At 40.0% G+C, this 21,758-nt stretch overlaps 1 protein-coding gene across 2 annotated transcripts in view; it reads right to left on the bottom strand.

The window, feature by feature from the left end:
- PAPSS1 (3'-phosphoadenosine 5'-phosphosulfate synthase 1) overlaps positions 1–21,758 on the bottom strand; it is a 113,627-nt gene that overhangs the window by 43,709 nt on the left and 48,160 nt on the right. For both annotated transcript variants that reach the window (XM_075860591.1, XM_075860592.1), the window contains 3 exons: positions 14,352–14,465; positions 13,181–13,292; positions 5,807–6,012 (listed from right to left, as the gene is read on the bottom strand). In XM_075860591.1, the coding sequence (XP_075716706.1) occupies positions 5,807–6,012; positions 13,181–13,292; positions 14,352–14,465 (432 nt within the window). The remainder of the gene's footprint in view (positions 1–5,806; positions 6,013–13,180; positions 13,293–14,351; positions 14,466–21,758) is intronic.

The following is a 21,758-nucleotide window of genomic DNA, read 5'->3' as shown; positions in this document are numbered from 1 at the left end:
AGCTTTAGCTGAAAATTTTTCATTTTCTCAACAAATAAAGGAGAAAAAGTACCCAACTTTTGTAAAGCAATTTCTCCCAAGTACGGCAATACCCCACATGTGGTCATAAACTGCTGTTTGGGTACACAGTAGGGCTAAGAAGGGAAGGAGCGCCAATTGGCTTTTGGAGCGCAGATTTTGCTGGATTGGTTTCTGGGCGCTATATCGCATTTGCAAAGCCTCTGTGGAACCAAAACAGTGGAAACTCCCCAGAAGTGACCTCATTTTGGAAACTACACCCCTCAAGGTATTCACCTAGGGGTGTAGTGAGCATGTTAACCGGGCAGGTGTTTCCCAGAAATGAGTGTACACTCGATGTTGCAGAGTGATAATGGCAATTTTTCCATAGATCTGAAAATATGTGGTGCCCAGCTTATGCCACCATGAAAAGACAGCTCTCCAATTATTGCGCTGTGATTCACAGTTTTAGAAACACCCTACATGTGGCCCTAATGTTTTTCCTGGACATTCGACGGAACAGAAGTGAAAGAGTACCATGCGAAATTGAGGCCTAATTTGTCGACTTACAAAGTATTGGTTCACAATTGCATGGCTCTGATGTGAAATACTAAAATAAACCCCTCAGAAGTGACCCCATTTTGGAAACTACAACCTTCAAAGCATTTATTAAGGGGTGTAGTGAGCATTTTCACCCCACAGGTCTTTTCCATAAATGAATGCGATGTGGATGTTGCAAAGTAAAAAATTTAAGTTTTACTAGATATGCAGTTTCAGTGGCAAATAGGTTGTGCCCACCCTGTGCCACTGGAGACACACAGCCAAAAACAATTGTCTAAAGGGTTTTCCAGGGTATGGCGATGCCATATATGTGGTAGTAAACTGCTGTTTGGGCACATTGTAAGGCTCAGAACGGAGGGAGCGCAATCTGGATTTTGAAGCGCGGATTTTGCTCGGTTGTAGTTTTGTTTGAGTATTACTGGTGTTTCAGTTTATAATTTGGGCACATATGTCCGATGTAAACTTCTGAGCGGTTCGTGAGATCAGGGCATAATCAGGTAATTTGATAATGGTGTAAAAAAACAAAAACAAAAATCCATAAATGTGTGTTACGCTTTGAAGCATTCCTTTATAAGGCCTCGTGCACACTTACGTCCCCGTTTTCACGGCCGCTTTTGACAGGTCCGTGAACCCGTTTTAGCGGGCGTGTGGTTTCCGTACGCCGAGCATGGTGCTGTCCAGGGTGACAGTACCATGCTCGGTGCGCGGAAAATACAATTTTAATGTAATAAAAAAAAAAGTTCATACTTACATTCCTCCTGTCCGGCCTCCAGCGATAACGTTCAATCCATGTCGCCGCTGCAGCCAATCACGGGCTACCGCGTCACAAAAGAAGGTCGGACTGGAGGAAGAAGAGGGACTCGTCACCAAGACAACGACCGGGTACGTATGAAATGCTTTTTATTTTTAAATCAGCAGCCTCTTTTCTCTATCAGTTATTGATAGAGACAAGTGGCTGCCGATTAGTGTAATATTTTTCTAATGTTTTTCTGCCTGCCCAGCGGTTGCTAGGCAACGGCTCCATCACACACGGATGGCACACGGATGCCTTCCGTGTGCCTTCAGTTTTTTTGACGGCCCCATTGACTTGCATGGGCCTCACGGTCACTGAATCCCGGACCAAAGTAGGACATGCTCTACTTTGGATCGGAAAGGAGAAACGGACCGTCAAAAAAACTGAAGTGTGCATGGCCTCATTGAAATGAATGGGTTCAGGGTGCTATCAGTGAAAAAAACGGATAGCACCCTGAAGGAAAAAACTGAAGTGTGCATGAGGCCTAAGCAGGCCAGTGTCGCACTGATAAATGGTGTCGTTTCTTATCCCCCTTTTGATACACACTCTACACCTTTGCAGTTTGGGGAATTTTGCTGGGAAAGTGTTGTCCTGGTATAATATGCGCACCCTTGCTTCCAGCAGATATGTTTGGGCCCTCCCATTTCTGGTTCCCTAATTTTAGGGCCGTGATAATTCGCCTCTTCAAACAGAAGAAATGTTCCCCTCAGGCCTGCACAACTGCATATTTTTTTTTCTTTCTTGACTTATTGGAGCCTTATTTTTTTTTTTTTTATAGATGTAGTAGTACGAGGGCAGATATTTTGCGGGACGAGCTGTAGTTATTATTGGTACTATTTTGGGGTACATGAGACTTTTTGATCACTTTTTATCCTATTTTTTGGGAGGCAAGGTGACCAAGAAACAGCAATTCTGGCATAGTTTTTTTTTATACAGCGTTAAGCATTATAAAATTACATGTTAACTTTATTCTGCGGGTTAATACGATTCCAGCGATGCCAAATTTATAGCACGGTAAAATTACTTTTGCAAAAATAATGTATTTTTTCTGTCGCCATGTTGAGAACCATTGTTAGGCCTCCTGTTGCCATAGCAGCCGTCAGCACCTATGCGATTGAATCAGAGGGCTGCCGATTTGGCTACAAACCACTGCAGATTTAGCGATCGCTTTTAATCCGCGTCATCTTCTCGTCGGTACTGCTAGCCAGTTAGGCCTCCGGTTGCCATTGCAGCCATCGGTACGCCGGCAATCTCGCCGGGGTGGCGATTGGCTACAAACAACTTAAATACTGCTGCAATTAAGAGGTTAATGGCGTGGATCGGAGCTAACTTTGGTCCTCGCCATTACAGCAGGGTGTCAGCTGTAACATACGGCTGACACCCAGGGATGAAGGCACAGACTCAGCTCCTGAGACCGTGCCATCCATTTGTCGTATGGATACGCCATTTTGCAGGAAGCACTGGCTTTTAAAGGTGTTTTACGTGCAACAGCTTTTCACCATATTTTTTGTACAGACTATTTATATATAAGTTGTTCCCTTAGACATCTCTTTTCAAGACCACAAAATGTAGTGGTGCTTGAAAGGTAGAGCAGACTTGGTCATTTATTTAGGAAAATGTCACATAGCTGTGAGTGGCAAAAGTATGTGACCCTTTAGGATTAGCAGATAATTTGAAGGTGAAATTAGAGTCAGGTGTTTTCAATCAATGGGAAGACAATCAGGTGTGAGTGGGCGACCTGTTCTATTTAAAGAACCGGGATCTATCAAAGTCTGAACTTCACAACACGTTTGTGGAAGTGTATCATGGCACAAACCAAGGAGATTTCTGAGCACCTCAGAAGAAGAGTTGTTGATGCTCATCAGTATGGAACGGATCACAAAACCATCTCTAAAGAGTTTCGACTCCACCAGACAGATTGTGTACAACTGGGAGGAAACTCAAGACCATTACGACCCACCCCAGAAATGGTTGACCAAATATCACGGCAACAGTAGGGCGTATATTAGTCCACGAGGTCACAGAGAATCCCTCTAACTAATGTTAATGTTCATGAGTTCATTAAACAACAATAGTGTGCATGGCAGGATTGCAAGGAGAAAGCCACTGCTCTCCCAAAAGAACATTGCTGCCCGTCTTCAGTTTGCTAAAGATCACCTGGACAAGCCAGAACAATGTTTTGTGGACGGATGTGACAAAAAAAAAAAAGAGCTTTTTGGTTTATATAAGAAGCTTTCTGTTAGAAGAAAGGAAAACACCGAATTCCAGCATAAAAACCTCATACCATCTATGAAAAACGGTGGTAGTAGTATCATGGTTTGGGACGGTTTTGCGGCATCTGGGCCATCTGTCCGTGAACTAAATCTCAAGTGAACATGGGTCATGCAGCAAGACAGCGACCCTAAGCAAACAAGTCGTTCTACCAAATTATGGTTAAAAGAAGAATAAAGTTAGAGAACATTTCACCTGCCCATAAAAATGTGCAGCTTGTAATGGGCGGGCTGTACAAACCCTGGGACACTTTAATTTTTTTTTCCTATCTTCCTCCGTTATTTAGATATCGGTGCCGTAATATTTGGCGCGCGATATTTAAATAACCCCCTGAACTTTTAATGGTCCGTGTAATTGGCAAGGGGGCATGTAAGACTGTCACAGCAAGAACTGGAGAGGGGAGAGCGTGTGCGCAAGACTGATCTCTTGCGAGAGATCAGTCTTATCCTCATCTGCAGAGACCCGAAGAGTGAGTGAGAGCGTTTACGCGCGCGCCCGCACAGCTCCGATGCCGGAGATCCTTGATTCACATTCCTCTTCTGTTCCGTGGTGGCGGCGGAGCTGCACTTGCGCGCAAACGCTCTCCTCTCACCAGCTCTTGCTGTGACACAGTTCATAGCGGATTGGACAGTGTCACAGTGATAGTAACATGCCCCCTTGCCAATTAAATGCCCATTAACAGTTCAGGGGGTTATTTAAATATCGGGGGGCAAATATAACAGCACTGATATCTAAATAACGGAGAAAGATAGGAAATTTTTTTTTATAGTGAGACACGGTTTGTACAGCCCTGCCTATTACATGCTGCGCATGTATGGGCAGGTGAAAGGTTTGCTTTAAAGTTTTGGAATGGCCAAATCAAATTCCTGATCTTAATCAAATAGCAATTTGTGGAAGGATCTGAAACGATCAGTTCATGGGAGGAAACCCACCAACAAAACAAAATGTAATCTATTTTGTACGGAGGAATGGGGTACATGCCTCCAAGCCGATGTGCAGGACTAATCAACAATTACCGGAAACATTTAGATACGGTTATTGCTGCATAAGGGTGGGGGTCTCACTGGATATTGAAAGCATAGGTTCACTACACTCACAGATGTGTGATATTGGATCATTTTCTTCAATAAATAAATTACGAGGTCTAATTTTTTGACTCATTTGTTTGGTTTGGTTTTCTTTATCTACTTTTAGGACTTGTGTGAAAATCTGATGTCGTTTTAGGTCAAATTTATGCAGAAATATATAAAATTCTGAAGGGTTCACAAACTTTTAAGCACCACTGTAATTTTTTTTAATATCTTTCCTCATAACTTAGATTCTCCATGCACCTTATTAGTTTTGTTTCTCTTCTTTGCATTTTTTCCAACTCCAGGGCATCCTTTCTATGACCTGGAGCCCAGAACTGAACTGCATATTCTAGATGAGGCCGAACTAATGCTTTGTAAAGTGGTAATATTACATCCCTGTCCCCCGAGTCCAGGACACACCGTGGCAGCAACATTTAAAAAAATGTAATAGAAAAAAAAAAAAAAAAAAAAAAGAAGAGCAACATGTATGTTTACTAAACATACTGCACGTATAGTGACATTTTTACTGTGAATATGAGGGTTGCTTTAAGAAGAAAACAGCCATAATAATACGGTAAAGTATGCAATTTTAAAAAAAAACAAAAAAAAAAAACATAGAATGCTAACAGTGATTCTCGAGGCAGGAAACATGCTTTATAAGGGTCAGTCAGAGGAGCTTTAAAAAGATTTCATGGACAATATAAGCTGGGCAAAAAGCCTTACTGTAATGTTCCTTTTCTAGAACATATACTGTGTTTCTATAATCTTTTATAGAGGTGTAGTCGTACATTTCTTCACTGCTTTAGCACGATCCTGATCAGCTACTGATGTTCTGAACTGATCCAGTATGATCAAGATGATCAAATAAATATTGTCCTTTGTTGTATACAAGAGTCTGTCATGCAGGTAAGAGGTCTTAAAAATGCTGCAAGGGCCCCCTCTGCTGGTTAAAGTAATCCAATTCTAAATTCGAAATCTTGTTCAAAAGATATCCAAGCATTTTTCTCAATACATTAAATAATCTGTGTCATGCTGGTTATCAAAGAAAACAACAAATGGATTAGTTTCAGAGATTATGCTACAAAACTACAATAAAATAAGACATCAATCGGACCTTAATATATGGGTGCTCCTTACAGGTTGTCCCCCATTGCCTGGCACATCGCTCCTCTTTCCTGTGTTCATAAAACTCTGGATGACGTAAAATGGCCACTCGTCTTCCTTGATAAATCAAAGCAAAGGCTGTGCAGCCATCGAGTCTTTGCTTGTCCTCATTAGTTGCCGTCAGCACAATAGGCACAGATAAGTTGATGACACCCCCTGCGGAACATAATGAATTAGCGACATAACACTAAATCTAACATACACATTTTCTTAACTAAAATAGTTTAATGTATGAACCACTGGTACGATCGCCGTCTTTTCCTGCAAATTATGCAGACACAGCTACAACGGTCTTCCTGTTTCTTCAATTAACCACTTGGCGCCGCAGCCGTTTTTCATTTTTGTTATTTCCTCCCCGCCTTCCAAAAGCCATTAACTTATTTTTATTTCTCCATCTACATGGCCATAGGAGGGCTTGTTTTCTCACAGGACGAGTTGTAGTTTTCAATAACACTATTTAAGGTGCTATATAATGTACTGGGAAACTGCAAAAAAAAAAGAACAAAAACTGTGGGGTGGAATAAGAAAAAAAAAACGGAGATTCCTGCATGGTAAAAAGGACATGATATTTTTATTCTGCAGGTAAATACAATTATGGCGATACCAATAAATCCTACGAGTTTTTTTTTATGATGTACTACTTTTACAAAGAAAAAACTATTTTCTTTTTAATTTTTTCATTGATAGACTTTAACGGATGCAGTGATACCAAACATATTTTTTTGTTCGTTTACATTACTTTAGGGGAAAATGTGTTGTTTTTTTTTCACTTTTAATATTTTACATTTTTTTGTACATTTTAAAAACTAACTCCGTTTAAAAAAATATTTAGTCTCCCTACGGTACATAAACAAGTGATCATTTAATTGCTGTTGCAATACACTGAAATACCTATCTATGAGGTGAGGAAGGGCCCGCACCCCTCTTTAGGAGTATGGAGCGGGCTTCATAGGTAATTAATGGGTTAATGATGTTGGCACAGCTAGTACTACCTCCCGGTCTTTCAGCATGTGTTAAGACATGCTACATCTTATTTATTCACACAGCACTTAGCAATGGAAACAGGAACTTTAGTGAGAATAAACATGGCTGACCATACAAATAGGATGTGAATGGGTCATTGGAATCTGTACCAAACACATATTAGATCTATATTTCAACTTATAAGTGAAATTACTGACCACCACTGCCACTAAGTTACCCTTGTTTTAGAATGTTTTTGGAATGGTAACTTCTACTAACATTAAACATCTTTAACTATGCTTATAAACCCCTTCATACCGAAGGCATTTTAAACCTTTATGACCGAGCAATTTTTTACGTTTTTCCATCGTCGCATTCAAAGGACTTTTTTTTTTTTGCGGGACAAGTTGTATTTTATAATAGCACCATTTTGGGGTACACAGAATTTATTGATTAACTTAATAACTTTTTTTAGTGGGGTACTGGAAAAAAAACTGAAATTTCGCCATTTGTTTTGCGTCTTAATTTTACGCAGTTTACAGTGTGGTATAAATAACATAATAACTTTATACAGCGGGTCGTTACAATTGCGGCAATACCAAATTTATATGGATTTGTTTATGTTTTCAAAATTATTTGCTTTTGTGTCGCCATATTTTAAGAGCCATAACTTTTATTATTTTTTGACCGATGCAGCTGTATGAGGATTTTTTTTTTGCGGGACGACTTGTAGTTTTTATTGGTACCATTTTGGAGTAGATGCGATGGTTTGATCACTTTTTATCAAATTCTTTTGAAGGCAGGATGAACAGAAAACAGCAATTGTTTTTTTATTATATTTTTTACGCTGTTCACCGTGCGGGTTAAATAATGTAATCATTTTATAGTTGGGTTCGTTACGGACATGGCGATACCAAATATGAGTAACTTTTTACTTTTTTTTCATAAAGTATTTTGTAAGGGGAAAAAGTAATTTCTTTTTATTTATTTTTTTACTTGGGACATTTATTTATTTATTTTAAACTTTATTTAACTTTTTTTTTTTTACTTTATTTTTAGTCCCACTGGGGGACTTTACTGTGCAGACTTCTGATCGCTATTATGATACACTGCAATACTTCGGTATTGCAGTGTATTATTGCCGGTCAGTGTAAAACGGACAGGCACCTGTTAGGTCATGCCTCTGGCATGGTCTAGCAGGCAATTACTAAAGGCAGACCTGGGGGCCTTTGTTAGGCCCCCGTAGAACCCATCGGCACCCCGCAATGCACGCGAGGATGCCAGTGGGATGAGAGAGGGAGCCCCCTCCCTCTAAAATCACTCAGATGCGGCGCCCGCTATTCAGCACCGCATCTGAGGGGCTAAATACGATTGGAGACCACTGTAGTGGTCTCCGATCGTTGCCCTGAAGCCCGAGGCTGTTGCTAACAGCACGGGCTTCAGCAGCACCCCGCACGATGCGGGGAAAGTTCTTCTGAAGTGCCAACGTAAAAAGCCGACACTTCAGAAGAGCTACCCTGAACAGCCGACGTAAAAACACTATACGCCTGTCGTTAAGGGGTTAACAATACAAAATTAGGTCAACTTTCTAGACTGCTGGTCAAGTTTTAAGGCCCTTTATTGGGAAAACGAGCACGGAACTGTTCACGGAACGCTTGTTCCTAATAATTGCCCTGCGTAAACGGGGCAACGATCAACCAATGAACGAGCAGATGCGCCATCATTGCCTGATCGTATAGTTTCTGCAGCATAAAATATTATCGTTGTTGGCAGCACATCTCCCTATGTAAACTGGGAGACATGCTGCCGACATGGTAGAAATGTATGGGGATGAGCGATCAGAGTAAAGAGTGTTCGTCCCCATACTAGCTCCATGTGAAAGGAGCAAACGAGTGCCGATCAACGTGCGCTCTCATTGAACGACGCCCGTTGAAACGGCCCACGTTGGGCCGTGTAAGAGGACCCTAACACTACTGTTTCCCAAATAGTTTTTAAATGCTTTGATATCATTATGCCACATACTAAACAGCAATAAAGCGTCAAGGAACCAGGGGGAGTCTGGTTCCCCAAGGAGGGAAACACAATGAGGAATGAAGTGTTTGCCGAGTTTTACTATGTTAGAAGAAAAAAAATGTTATGATGGGGTGAGCGCTTCACATCTGACCTCATTTACTTTCACTGTGAAGTGGCTTTTACAAGGATTACAGTCTTCTTTTGATGAGACTGTAAAGTCAGGAAAAACAATGAAGGAAAATCCAGCAAAAAGGAGTAGTAAAAATACACAGTTGCCAACGACACAGAAGGAAATATATATGGTTTGTTGTATAATGCTTTATTAAAAAAAAAACAAAAGAAAACATGCAGTATTTGCAAACCAAAGAACAGTGCAGTAGGGCATTATTGGCAATCTCAAACTGTATCTAACTATAGGCTTTATGAAGGCCCTAAACATAGAAGACAAGAGCCATTAAAGGCTATGTAAACCTCCGAAAGCGAAGTTTTAGATGTGATTGATTGCAAGTGGACACTGAACCCGCTGACACTGAACCAGTCAGTCTGTGGACCTGGCTGGTACGGGATTCAGCGCAAAATACAGCTACTCTGTTTACAGAATACAAAGCCGCTGTATCTTAAAAAAAAAAATTTTCAATGAAATTATAAAGATGCACAAAACACTGATTGACCATAATATAGATTACATAGCCTTTAATGGTCATGGGGTTTTACAAATCTAATAGCGGTCAGTGAAATGCTCATTCAGCTGACTTAGCTTTCCCATTAAAGTAATTTGTAGTATTTCTGGCCCTGTCTCCCCCTTGATGCTGCGGAGGGTGGTTCTGCGCAGAATCATTTTCCTCCCCCAACTGCCAATATAGTCCCTTATTACTTTCCCTGCAGATTGAGAACATGGATCCAGAGTTGTGAAGGTATATACTGTGTGAGATCCACAGTATGCACTATTAGAAACCAATGAAAATATAATGAAATAAAGCAATAAAAGACTAAGTTAGCATATCTGCTGTCAGGATGCAGAGATATACAATCCTAATAAGCGGAGTAGTCTCCTCAGCTATACTGCCATGCTACTTCAGAGGCTCTGCTCCTTCCCTGACAAGCATTAAGGAAAGCTATTTCAATTGGCTGCTCTGTAGTGAACAGAGGATCACTTTGCAGAGACCTGGATGTAGTGAGAGTGACAGAGCATGCCTGCCCACCACCATTCAGTTCATTAGGTTGGCATGCACATTGCTATACACTTTGAACACCAGGTGGCACCATACTATGCAAGTAAAAGGTCATAACTCTTAACTGGATAATTTTTTTTGCAGCATTTAAATAGCAAACTTTGTTAATTTTTTTATGACCTTTTGGCTGGATTCACACGAGCACATTACGTCCGTAATGGACGGACGTATTTCGGCCGGAAGTCCCGGACCGAACACACTGCAGGGAGCCGGGCTCCTAGCATCATACATATGTACGATGCTAGGGGTCCCTGCCTCGCTGCCGGACAACTGTCCCGTACTGAAAACATTATTACAGTACGGGACAGTTGTCCGGCAGCGAGGCAGGGACTCCTAGCATCGTACATAAGTATGATGCTAGGAGCCCGGCTCCCTGCAGTGTGTTCGGTCCGGGACTTGCGGCCGAAATACGTCTGTCCTTTACGGACGTAATGTGCTCGTGTGAATCCAGCCATATAATAAATATGATATTTAAAAGTGGAATTACCCCATGCACAAAGCTGTATGGGGGCACAGGGTCCCTTCGGTTCACTCAAGTTGTAGGCACTCTGTGTGGCTGCGATATGATAACTCATACAGTGCCGCAGTACTAAGATATTCTCCCCTAAAATAAAAAAAAATGCGAAGTGCAGCATATCATGGAGCATGCCACTTGTTTTTCTGTAGTATTCCAAATGAATGTGAAAAAATGTTGTGCCTCCATATGAAATCAGAGGTTTAGCAAAATAAGGAATAGCTAGCTGTATGGAACCGTAATAGGCCTGTGCGCATGAGGTCTAAGAGCGATAGAACTATATATACGTTATATAAAACAATTATGAAAAAAATAAGTCAATTTCATGCCATGTCACAGCCCTATACATATGTACAGCAATGAAGACCAGATACTAGGCACAATACTTGACAGTCCTCGTACTGTTGCCATGGCAACTGTACCGCCCGGTGTGCGAGAGCGTCTCTCCATGCCTGATGTCAGTTCAGGCGGAGAGTACAACTGGAGGGACACTAAGTTCAGTAAACATATAAAACAAATGAATAGTGCAGCCTAAGTAATGGAGGTATTTCAACAAGCAGCTTGCCATATGTCTGTCTGGCTAAGCAGACAAATGTCATAAAACACATGTGGAAGCAAAGTAATGTATTTATACTTTTCAGACACATATACACATTACATATTTCAAAAGACAGCTATCAGGTCATCTAGCAAGTCTTTCACACTTTAACTTCAAACAATCTCAGAATAAATAGTCTATTACAATTCCTACTCTTCATAGTTTGCGTCAATCACGTCATATATGTCAAATTATTCATTCAAAGCTGGTTTCAGACAGGAGGAGATGAAGTCTTCAGTGCATGCCAGAATCAGGGAGTATTGATCTTCACTTCTCATAGGTGGGGAGTAAAAAGACAGACTAGGTTGTAAATAGCATAGAGGCAGACCATGCGGCTGCAATGGGTACATAGAATTTATTGATTAACTTTTATTAGCTTTTTTTTCTTTTTTTGGGGGGGGGGGGGGGAAATAGAAAAAAACCTGCAATTTCGCCACTCTTTTTTGCGTCCTAAATTTATGCCGTTTACCGTGTGGTATAGATAACATAATAACTTTAATCAGTGGGTTGTTGCAACGATACCAAATTTGTATAGTTTTTGTATGTTTTACTACATTTACACAGTAAAAATGCTTTTTTTTTTTCAAAATTATTTGTTTTTGTGTCTCCATATTTGAAGAGCCATAACTTTTTTATTTTTTCGCCGATGCAGTTGTATGAGGGCTTTTTTTTTTTGCGGGACGACTTGTAGTTTTTATCAGTACCATTTTGGAGTAGATGCGACTTTTTGATCACTTTTTATCAATTTTTTTTTTTTTTAAAAACTGGATTCAAAGAAAACAGCAATTTTACATGTTTTTTTATGACGTTCACCGTGCGGGTTAAATGATGTAATAAGTTTATAGTTGGGGTCGTTACGGACGCGTCGATACCAAATGTGTGTAACTTTTTTACTTTTTGTTTTTTAATAATAAAGCAGTTTGTAAGGGGGAAAAGTGGTTTTTAATTATTTTTTTTCACTTTTTATCAAACTTTTCTTTTACTAGTCCCACTAAGGGACTTCACTATGCGATTATCCGATCGAATTTATAATACACTGCAATACTTCTGTATTGTAGTGTATTATGCCGGTCCGTTTAAAACGGACAGGCATCTGCTAGGACATGCCAGAGGCATGATCTAGCAGGCATTTACTACAGGCAGACCTGGGGGCCTTTATTAGGCCCCCGGCTGCCATCGGAAACACAGACAGTTGTGAATAGAAGTGTATGATGCTGACGAATCAGTGACCAATCAGCATCATGCACTCCTCTCCATTCATTTACACAGCACATAGTGTTCTTACTAGAACGATGTGCAGCCACATACACAAGTGTCCTGATAATGAATACACATGACCTCCAGCCTGGACGTCATGTGTATTCAGAATCCTGACACTTCTGAATCTTTTCTGTGAGATTTCCAGCAAGGGAAACAAAATCTTGTTTACCTCCTAATCTCGCGAGATTACGCGTGGCTTGCTGGAATCTCACAGAAAAGATTCAGAAGTGTCAGGATTCTGAATACACATGACGTCCAGGCTGGATGTCATGTGTATTCATTATCAGGACACTTGTGTATGTGGCTGCACATCGTTCTAGTAAGAACACTATGTGCTGTGTAAATGAATGGAGAGGAGTGCATGATGCTGATTGGTCACTGATTCGTCAGCATTATACACTTCTATTCACAACGCCCAGTTAGTAAAACAAGTAAACACGCCAAGTTAAAAACACAATACACGCCCAGTTGGACATACGAAAAAAAAAACACGCCCAATTGTCCATTTCAAAGCTCATTTGCATATATATATAAAATTGAACGTTTAAAAAACAACAAAAAAAACGTTACTGTTATCTACATTGCAGCGCCAATCACATGCAATAGGAGATAGGGATTTGAGAATCTGGTGACAGAGCCTCTTTAAGAAATGTCTCCATATAGTTATATAGTAAAGCAATAATAATTGAATTGAAGTTTAAGCAATATAGAAAGAAGGCGTCAATAATAAAATAATTTTCTTACCATCCAATAAACAATCAAAATGAAGGCACTGTAAGTATTCCCGCTCTCTCATAAAGCCATTAAGAGGTGTTGCCCAGCCTTCAGCCAATACCTGAACCCACTGCATCTCAACCTGTACAATTGAAGTAAATAAATATTAAATGAGCCACAATGTTAATGGCAAAGTTTAATATCTATATAATAATAGCAACACACACAAACTAATCTGCGTTATTCTAGGCTTTATTTTATAATCCCAACATCTTTGGGACATTTTAAAGAGGTCATAACCGATTGGTTAACGCATACTTGGGTTTCATAGATTAGGAAATTGCATTTCCTAATACACCATCCAAAGCCATATTGCTCCGTCCGCTGGGAGTCCTCCACTCAGAACGGCAGCTGCCGGGAATATAAACTAGAGCCTTCAAACAACTAACTGTACATTGCTATTTACATACTGCAACGTACTAATCATTTAACCAAGGCAAATGGAAACCTTTACATTATTTCATGCCAATTTTGAATCTGGATAGTTTTTTTAATGTATTAATGACCAGTTGTATCTTTGATATTCTTATAAGTATACAACAGGCTACATTTTTCTGGCACTTGCCATTATCATACTTAACAGTGACTCAATGGGGGTGAATGAAAAGCAGATGTCAAGTGTTTTAGGTGTTTTTCAATGTGTTTTTAATCTGCTCAGGAAGTGCGGAAATTCTGTGATCATACCATATGACAAGCATAGCCAGATACATGGACATCTGCTTATAAAAAATGTTTTTTTACACAGAAGCATAATGGATAGGTACAAAACCTTCAGGATAACATCTCCAGGTGGGAATACGTGCAACAGTTGTTGCCGGGTAGTATTAGCCTCAAATAATATATAGTTCTCTGCAAGATTCCCAATATCTACTAGGGAAGGAGGAGAGACGTTGCCAAGTAGATGCATGGAGAAAAGCAGCGAGAAGGAAAGATAAAAAACACCACACAGGGGAAGGTCAGAAGTGAAGACAAAAACAGAAGGTGGGGTAAGTATGGAGCTCCTGGAGTCACCAAAAACACCCCAAGAATTTATTTCTAAGAACGCAAGGATAATTGATCAAGGAGTCGAATTTGTGAGGCCACCAACTCTTTTCCAACAGTTGCAAGACCTGCTTTACTGAATTTAAAGTACTTTATTCACCTTATTAATTTCCAATGCCGGCAACGTTTCAGCATCGGTCTTTGCCAGCTGAAGTTTGTTCTCCGGTACATACAACTCCTTGACTTCATAAGATGCGTCTACCGGCACAATATCCTATTTGAGGAAAGAAACCAGAAAGGAATTCGTATATTCAGCTGTTAAACAGATGCATCAAACTTATCAAGAAAGGGAGGTAAAACAACATGTAATATCAAAGTTCATATTGGTTTTTTTCTGGCTCTGGAGTTTAATATTTCTTGCATTTTCTTGAAGAAAAAAAATATATAATAAAAGTACAAGTATTCTTTGGGTTTAGGTGAATATATTTTCTGGACAGAGCCCGTGGCTAGGATCATGGGAAGAACACAGATTTTTACAGTGCCCCGCCAATGAACTTGAAGAGGACTCCAGGGGAAATTTATAATGTACTGGATTGAAAAAATATCCTGGGTCTAGTCTACCGAGTTTAGCACCATCCTGGAGAGGTTTAGCATGCACAATATAAAGTAAGCAAAAGGCAGCCAGATGCCTGCAAACTGAAAACAATGAACAGACAAATACGTGGAGAAATCTATTCCTCAAGTCTAAAAGTTAAAGTGGAAGCCTTTTAGACCAAACAAAAATTTAAATCTGGTTCCGAAAGAGAATCCTCGTTATTTTCACTGTTTGAGACAGCACGGTGGCTCCGTTGATAACATTATTTGTCTTGGGTTATGGAATTTCAATTCGACAATCTGAGCACAGGTAAGGCTGTGTTCACATCACTGTATGTTCCGTTGAGGGGTTCCGCTGGAGGTTTCCGTCGGGTTAACCCTTCAACAGAAAGAAAACGTAAACCTCAGCTTCCGTTTCCATCACAATTGAACTAAATGGTGACGGAAACCTACCTAATGGTTTCTGTTTGTCACCGTTGTGACAGCGTTCCATTGTTTTGACAGAATCAATAGCGCAGTCGACTGGGCTATTGGTTCCGTCAAGAACAACGGAACCCTGTCACAATAGTGACAGACGGAAACCATGAGCTAGGTTTCCGTCACCATTGATATCAATGGTGAGGGAAACGAAAGCTTAGGTTTCATTTTACCTTTCCGTTGAGGGGTTAACCTGATGGAAACCTCCGACAGAATCCTGCAACGGAAGGGCAATGGTGATGTAAACAAGCCCTTACGTATGTACAGACGTAGCCGTCTTTACCTTGACTTTTAAACGCATTAAATAAGCAGTGGCTAGATCTCTTATCTAGACTTTCAATGACTTTTGTTGTGATATCACGCTGCAGCAAGTTAAATTTGGCTACATCCGCATGTAGTCTGTATGAGCTCTCCATGCTTATATAGGTCTCCTACAGGTACCTCAGATAGGTGTGCAATGAAGCTGGCTCTACTGTGTATGTTTGAAATAAAATTTTCAGCCTCGCAAGGGACAAACTCATATAAGTGATTACAAACTATGTACAACATTGCAAAATAAGTTGGCTGTATACCAGCAACAGGAAATAAAAATAAATTAAAAAAAGGAATACATTTGTATACACAACATTTAGAATAAATTGAATAGTTACGCATGCAAAGATAGGACAAAAAAAAGACAACCTAAAAAAATGCATCAAAGTACAAAGTGTCAACTGGGCTTTTCAGAATTTCTTAAAACATTGTAAGGCTATGTTCACACGGGGTCTTTTGCCGAGTTTTTTGACGCGGAAACCGCGTCGCAAAACTCGGCAGAAACGGCCCGAGAACGCCTCCCATTGATTTCAATGGGAGGCGTCGGCGTCTTTTTCCCGCGAGCAGTAAAACTGCCTCGCGGGAAAAAGAAGCGACATGCCCTATCTTCGGGCGCTTCCGCGTCCGACCTCCCATTGACTTCAATGGGAGGCAGGAGAAAGCGTGTTTTATGCCCGCGGCGCTCAATGGCCGCGGGCGAAAAACGGCGCGATAATTGCTATTCACACGGAGTATTTTGGGGGAGGAATATCTGCCTCAAAATTCCGTTTGGAGCTTTGAGGCAGATATTCCTCCCCCAAAATACTCCGTGTGAACATAGCCTAAGACTGCAGATTGGTGTTCCACCATTCTTAAAATGTAAACTTTTTGACCTCAAGCATACACTGAAAGCCATGTGGGTTTTCCACAACACTGAGTGAGTGGAATTTCAAAAAAATGTGGTGATAAAAACACGTGTGAACAAAGCCTTAGAATAATTATTATTGTGCGTTTTCTAACAAATTGTTATTAGACCGTATTTTAGGTGTGATATCCCTTGAAATATATTGAAAATACAATAGCACATACTTTCACACCAGACAGCTGAAGAAACAAATACATTAGAAAGTGAATCACTGTGATTAAGGACGTCATTTACAGTATTACTCTGGTTAGAAAAATACAAGGGTCGTTTAAGCGGACAATAAATTTTACACATGAAAGGAAGGAAATTGTTGTCATAAAAAAAAGAAAAGCAAACACGCCCCGGCACCAATGACGTATACCCCTGAATCGGCCAAATCTACTGCTTGTAATTGGAAACTGAAAATGATTAGTACGAGGGATGAGTTAAAAATTCCAGATACAAGACTGCTGCACCACCATACATCAAACACTCTTGAGTAGAACAAGCTCTTTGTAGCGTGCTTGCTGTTCTTTGATAAAGAGCAGGCTTGTTCTGTGGAGCATCTCTGAAAAGTACAACAACAGCCTCTAGCATGGGGATGGGCCACCTTCCATACTACAACTTATGATGAACTACAATGCCCACAAAGCCAGTCCAACTTCACTATGCAGCACCTATGAACTGTCACTACCTCTCAGAGCACCAGTTAGTACAATTCATCCGGGCATGTAATATATAAAAAAAATCTTAATCTTCAGGGTTTGTTTTTTTTAAAACATATTTGTAGGAGTTTGTGGGGATTTATAATATTCCCTAATTTATACTAAAAAAAACAAAAAACACTGCACCATGGTATAAATTGAAAGGTGCCCTCAAATGTCTGCCAGAAACAACTGCCAGTTTAACCCCTTCAGGACTGAGCCTGTTTTGGCCTTCAGGACCAACCCGATTTTTCAAATCTGACATGCGTCACTTTATGTGGTAATAACTCCGGAATGCTTTTACCTATCCAAGTGATTCTGAGATTGTTTTCTCGTGACATATTGTACTTTATGTTAGGGAAAAAATTTCGTCGATAAATTTAATATTTATTTGTAAAAAAACACCAAGTTTTAGAGAAAATTAGCAAAAATTAGCATTTTTCTAAATTTAAATATATCTACTTGTAAAACAGATAGTAATACCACACAAAATAGTTACTAGTTTACATTTCCCATATGTCTACTTTATGTTTGCATAATTTTTTGAACATTCTTTTATTTTTCTAGGACGTTACAAGGAACTTTAGCAGCAATTTCTCACATTTTCAAGAAAATTTCAAAAGCCTTATATTAGAAAGTCCCCATAAATCACCCCATTTTGAAAACTGCACCCTCGAAGTATTCAAAACATTCAGAAAGTGTTTTAACCCTTTAGGCGTTTCACAGGAATTAAAGCAAAGTAGAGGTGAAATTTACAAATTTTATTTTTTTAAATTCATTAGTAATACATTTTGTCTGTACCACAGGAGGTTTTACCCAAGAAATGCAACTCAATATTTATTGCCCAGATTCTGCAGTTTTTAGAAATATCCCACATGTGGCCCTAGTGCGGTAATGGACTGAAACACAGGCCTCAGAAGCAAAGGAGTACCTAGTGGATTTTGGGGCCTCCTTTTTTTAGAATATATTTTAGGCAGCATGTTAGGTTTAAATAGGTCTTGTGGTACCAAAACAGTAAAGACCCCCACAAAAGTGACCCCATTTTGGAAACTACACCCCTCAAGGAATTTTTCAATGGGTATAGTTAGCATTTTGAACCCACAGTTTTATTGCTAAATTTATTTGAATTCGTGAAGATGAAAATTTACTTTTTTTCTGAAAAAACAGAAAGTTTTAATTTTTACAAGGAATAAAGTAGAAAAAACACCCCAACATATGTAAAGCAATTTCTTCCGATTATAGCAATACCCCATATGTGGTAATGAACTGCTGTTTGGACCTACAGCAGGGCTCAGAAGGGAAGGAGCGCCATTTGGATTTTGGATTTCTGATTTTGCTGGAATAGTTTTCAGTGCCGTGTCGCGTTTACAGTGCACTGGAGGAACCAAAATAGTGGACACCCCTCAAAAGTGACCCCATTTTGGAAACTAAACCCCTCAAGGAATTTTTTTAGGGGTAAAGTTAGCATTTTGACCAAACAGTTGTTTTGCTGAATTCATTGGAATTAGTCTGTAAAGATAAAAATCTACTTTTTTTGCTGAAAAAAACGTAGACATTTTTAATTTTTACAAGGAATAAAGGAGAAAAAGTACCCCAACATTTGTAAAACAATTTCTCCCAATTACGTAAATACGCCATATGTGGTAATAAAGTGCTGTTTGGACCCACAGCGGGGCTTAGAAGGAAAAGAGCGCTATTTGGCTTTTGTAGCTCAAATTTAGCTGGAATAGTTTTTGGGTGTCATGTCGGATTTGCAAAGCCCCCGAGGCACCAAAACAGTGGACGCCCCCCAAAAGTAACCCCATTTAGAAAACTACACCACTTAAGGAATCTATCTAGGTGTATAGTGAGCATTTAGACCCCACACGTCTTTTGCAGAATTTATTAGAATTAGGCCGTGAAAATTAATATCAACATGATTTCCACTAAAATGTAGAATTTTTTCAATTTCACGAAGGATAAAGGAGAAAAAGCCACCCAACATTTGTAAAGCAATTTCTCCCGAGTACGGCAATACCCCACATGTGGTCATAAATGCTTTTTCATTAGAAAGTAATTAACCCTTTCCGGACTGATCCACGTTTTGCTTTTTCTTTTTAATTTTTCCCTCCCCGCTTTCCGAGAGCCATAACTTTTTTATTTTTCAGTCAATAGAGCGGTGTGAGGGCTTATTTGAGGGACGCGCTGTAGTTTTTATTGGTACATACAACTTTTTTAGCACTTTTTATTATATTTTTTGGTAGAGCCAAGGTGACCAGAAAACAGCGGATTTGCCGTTTTAAATTCTTTATTTTTCAGGGCGTTCACCGTGCGAGTTAAATAATGGTATATTGTAATAGTTTGGACTTTTATGGACGCAGCGATGCCAATTTTGTGTATTTTTTTTACATTACTTTAGAGGAAAAAAATGTGAAAAGTTTGTTTTTTTTGGACTTTAAATATTTATTTAATTTTTTCCACTAAATAATAACTATTTACTTTTGTTTTTACAAATTTTATTAATCCCCATAGGAGACTTGAACCAGCAGTCGTTAGATCACTGGTAGAATACATTGCAATACTAATGTATTGCAGTATATTGTCATTTTTACATGCTCCTGTAACAGCGCGATCGCTGTTTCTGTCCGTTAGTCCCGGGTGTCAGCTGTAATACACAGCTGACACCCGCAGCGTATGGCACGGGCTCAGTGAGTGAGACGCTCCATACATCACCCCCCAACACCACGACATGCTATTAAGTCATGGTGCGCAAAACGTTTCATGCGCAGCGGATGGGGCAAAGTGAAAATTACAAATTTCGACTGATGTGCCATTTTAGTGCACTATATGTTGTGCCCAGTTTGTGCCACAAATACCACAAATAAAATATTAACCGGGTTCTCCCGGGTATGGCGATGCCATATCGGTGGACGTAAACGGCTGTTTGGGCACGCTGTAGGGCTCAGAAGGGAGGGAGCACCATTTGGCTTTTGGAGCACAGATTTAGCTTGGTAGTAGCTCTGGCATATTGCAGGTATTTCAGTTTATAATGTGGGGGTACATGTAGGCTGGGCAGAGTACATCAGGGGCATAATAAGAGGGTATAATAATGGGGTAAATAAATAATAATCTGCAGATATGTGGCCAGTGTCACACTGATAAATGGAGCCCGATCTTATCCGCTTTTGGAACACTGCACATTTTGCATCGCTATATTCTGGGAGCCAGAACTTTTTTTATTTTTTGACCACCGGAGCAGTGTGAGGGCTTATTCTTTGCGGGACAATCTGTAGTTTTCATTGGTACCATTTTGGGGTACATGCGATTTTTTTTTTTTTTTATCACTTTTTATTCCATTTTTCATCGAGCAAGGTGGCCAAAAACCAAGTTTGTATTGGTACTATTTTGGCGTACATGCGACTTTTTATTGTATATTTTGGGAGAGGTGGTGACCAAAAAAATAGTGATTCTGGCATTGTTTTTTGTTTATTTTATTTGCGGTGTTCACCGTGTGGGAAAAATAATATTACAGTTTTATAGTTGGGGGTTGTTACGAACGCGGTGATACCAAATATGTGTACTTTTTTTTTTACATGTTAATTTTTTTCCTATAATAAAAGACTTGTTTAGGTCACTTCTAACATTTATTTTTACACTTTTTTAAAAAAAATATTTTTATTCTTTTTTACTTTCTTTACTTGTCCCACTAGGGGACACTTAGACTTGCAGCTCTGATCGCTGCTGGAATACATTACACTACCTACGTAGTGTAATGCATTCCAACTGTCATTGTGACGTGACAGTCACACTGACAGGAAGCCTACGACGACCACCCTCCGGCTGGTCCTCATAGGCTTCGGTACATGGCAGCCCGGAAGCCATTGTCTGGCATCCGGTTGCCATGGGTACCATCGCCAGCCCCCGTGATTTCACATGGGGGCTGCCGATCTCCGCTAAACTCCTTCGATGTGGCGATCGGAATCGACCGCCGCACCGAAGGGGTTAACTGCCGAAATCAGCGGCGATGGGCCGCTGATCGGCAACAGGGAATGCAGGGCAGACACCCTGCACAGTTAACCGCCGCTGCGGTGTAGTGCCACGCGGTAGTTAACTGTCAAAGAACTGACGTAACTGCACGTCGAGGTGCGCAAAGTTACTGCTCACCTCGACGTGCATTAAACGGCAAGGTGCGGGAAGGGGTTAAAAACTATAATAGAATTTTTAGATCCATTCTTTTTCTATTATTCAGGCTCAGCTAAGCGGCAAGTATTCTATTATATTCAAGTAGTGTTCTCCATTGGCTTAATGACACGGCAAATTTTTGTTTTTCCCTCAAAACCATCCAAAAGCCATAACCTTTTTATTTTTTCGTCGACGTAGCCGTATGAGGACTTGTTTTTTGCAGGACAAGTTGCCGTTTTTCATGGCACCATTTAATGTACCACATAATATACTGGGAAACTGTAAAAAAAAAATCTTTGTGTGGCGAAATGGGCAAAAAGCTGCGATTGCGGCATTTTTTTTGGGGGGGGGGGGTTTGGTTTTACGGCGTCCATTAAGCAGTAAATACTACATGTTTACTGTTTTCTACGCGTTGATACTAATACGCAATACCACA

The sequence above is a fragment of the Rhinoderma darwinii genome, chromosome 1 (genome assembly GCF_050947455.1).
Source record: "Rhinoderma darwinii isolate aRhiDar2 chromosome 1, aRhiDar2.hap1, whole genome shotgun sequence".
Classification (NCBI taxonomy): domain Eukaryota; kingdom Metazoa; phylum Chordata; class Amphibia; order Anura; family Rhinodermatidae; genus Rhinoderma; species Rhinoderma darwinii.
The sequence above is the reverse complement of the archived record's forward strand: the minus strand, read 5'-3'. Positions and strand labels throughout refer to the sequence as shown.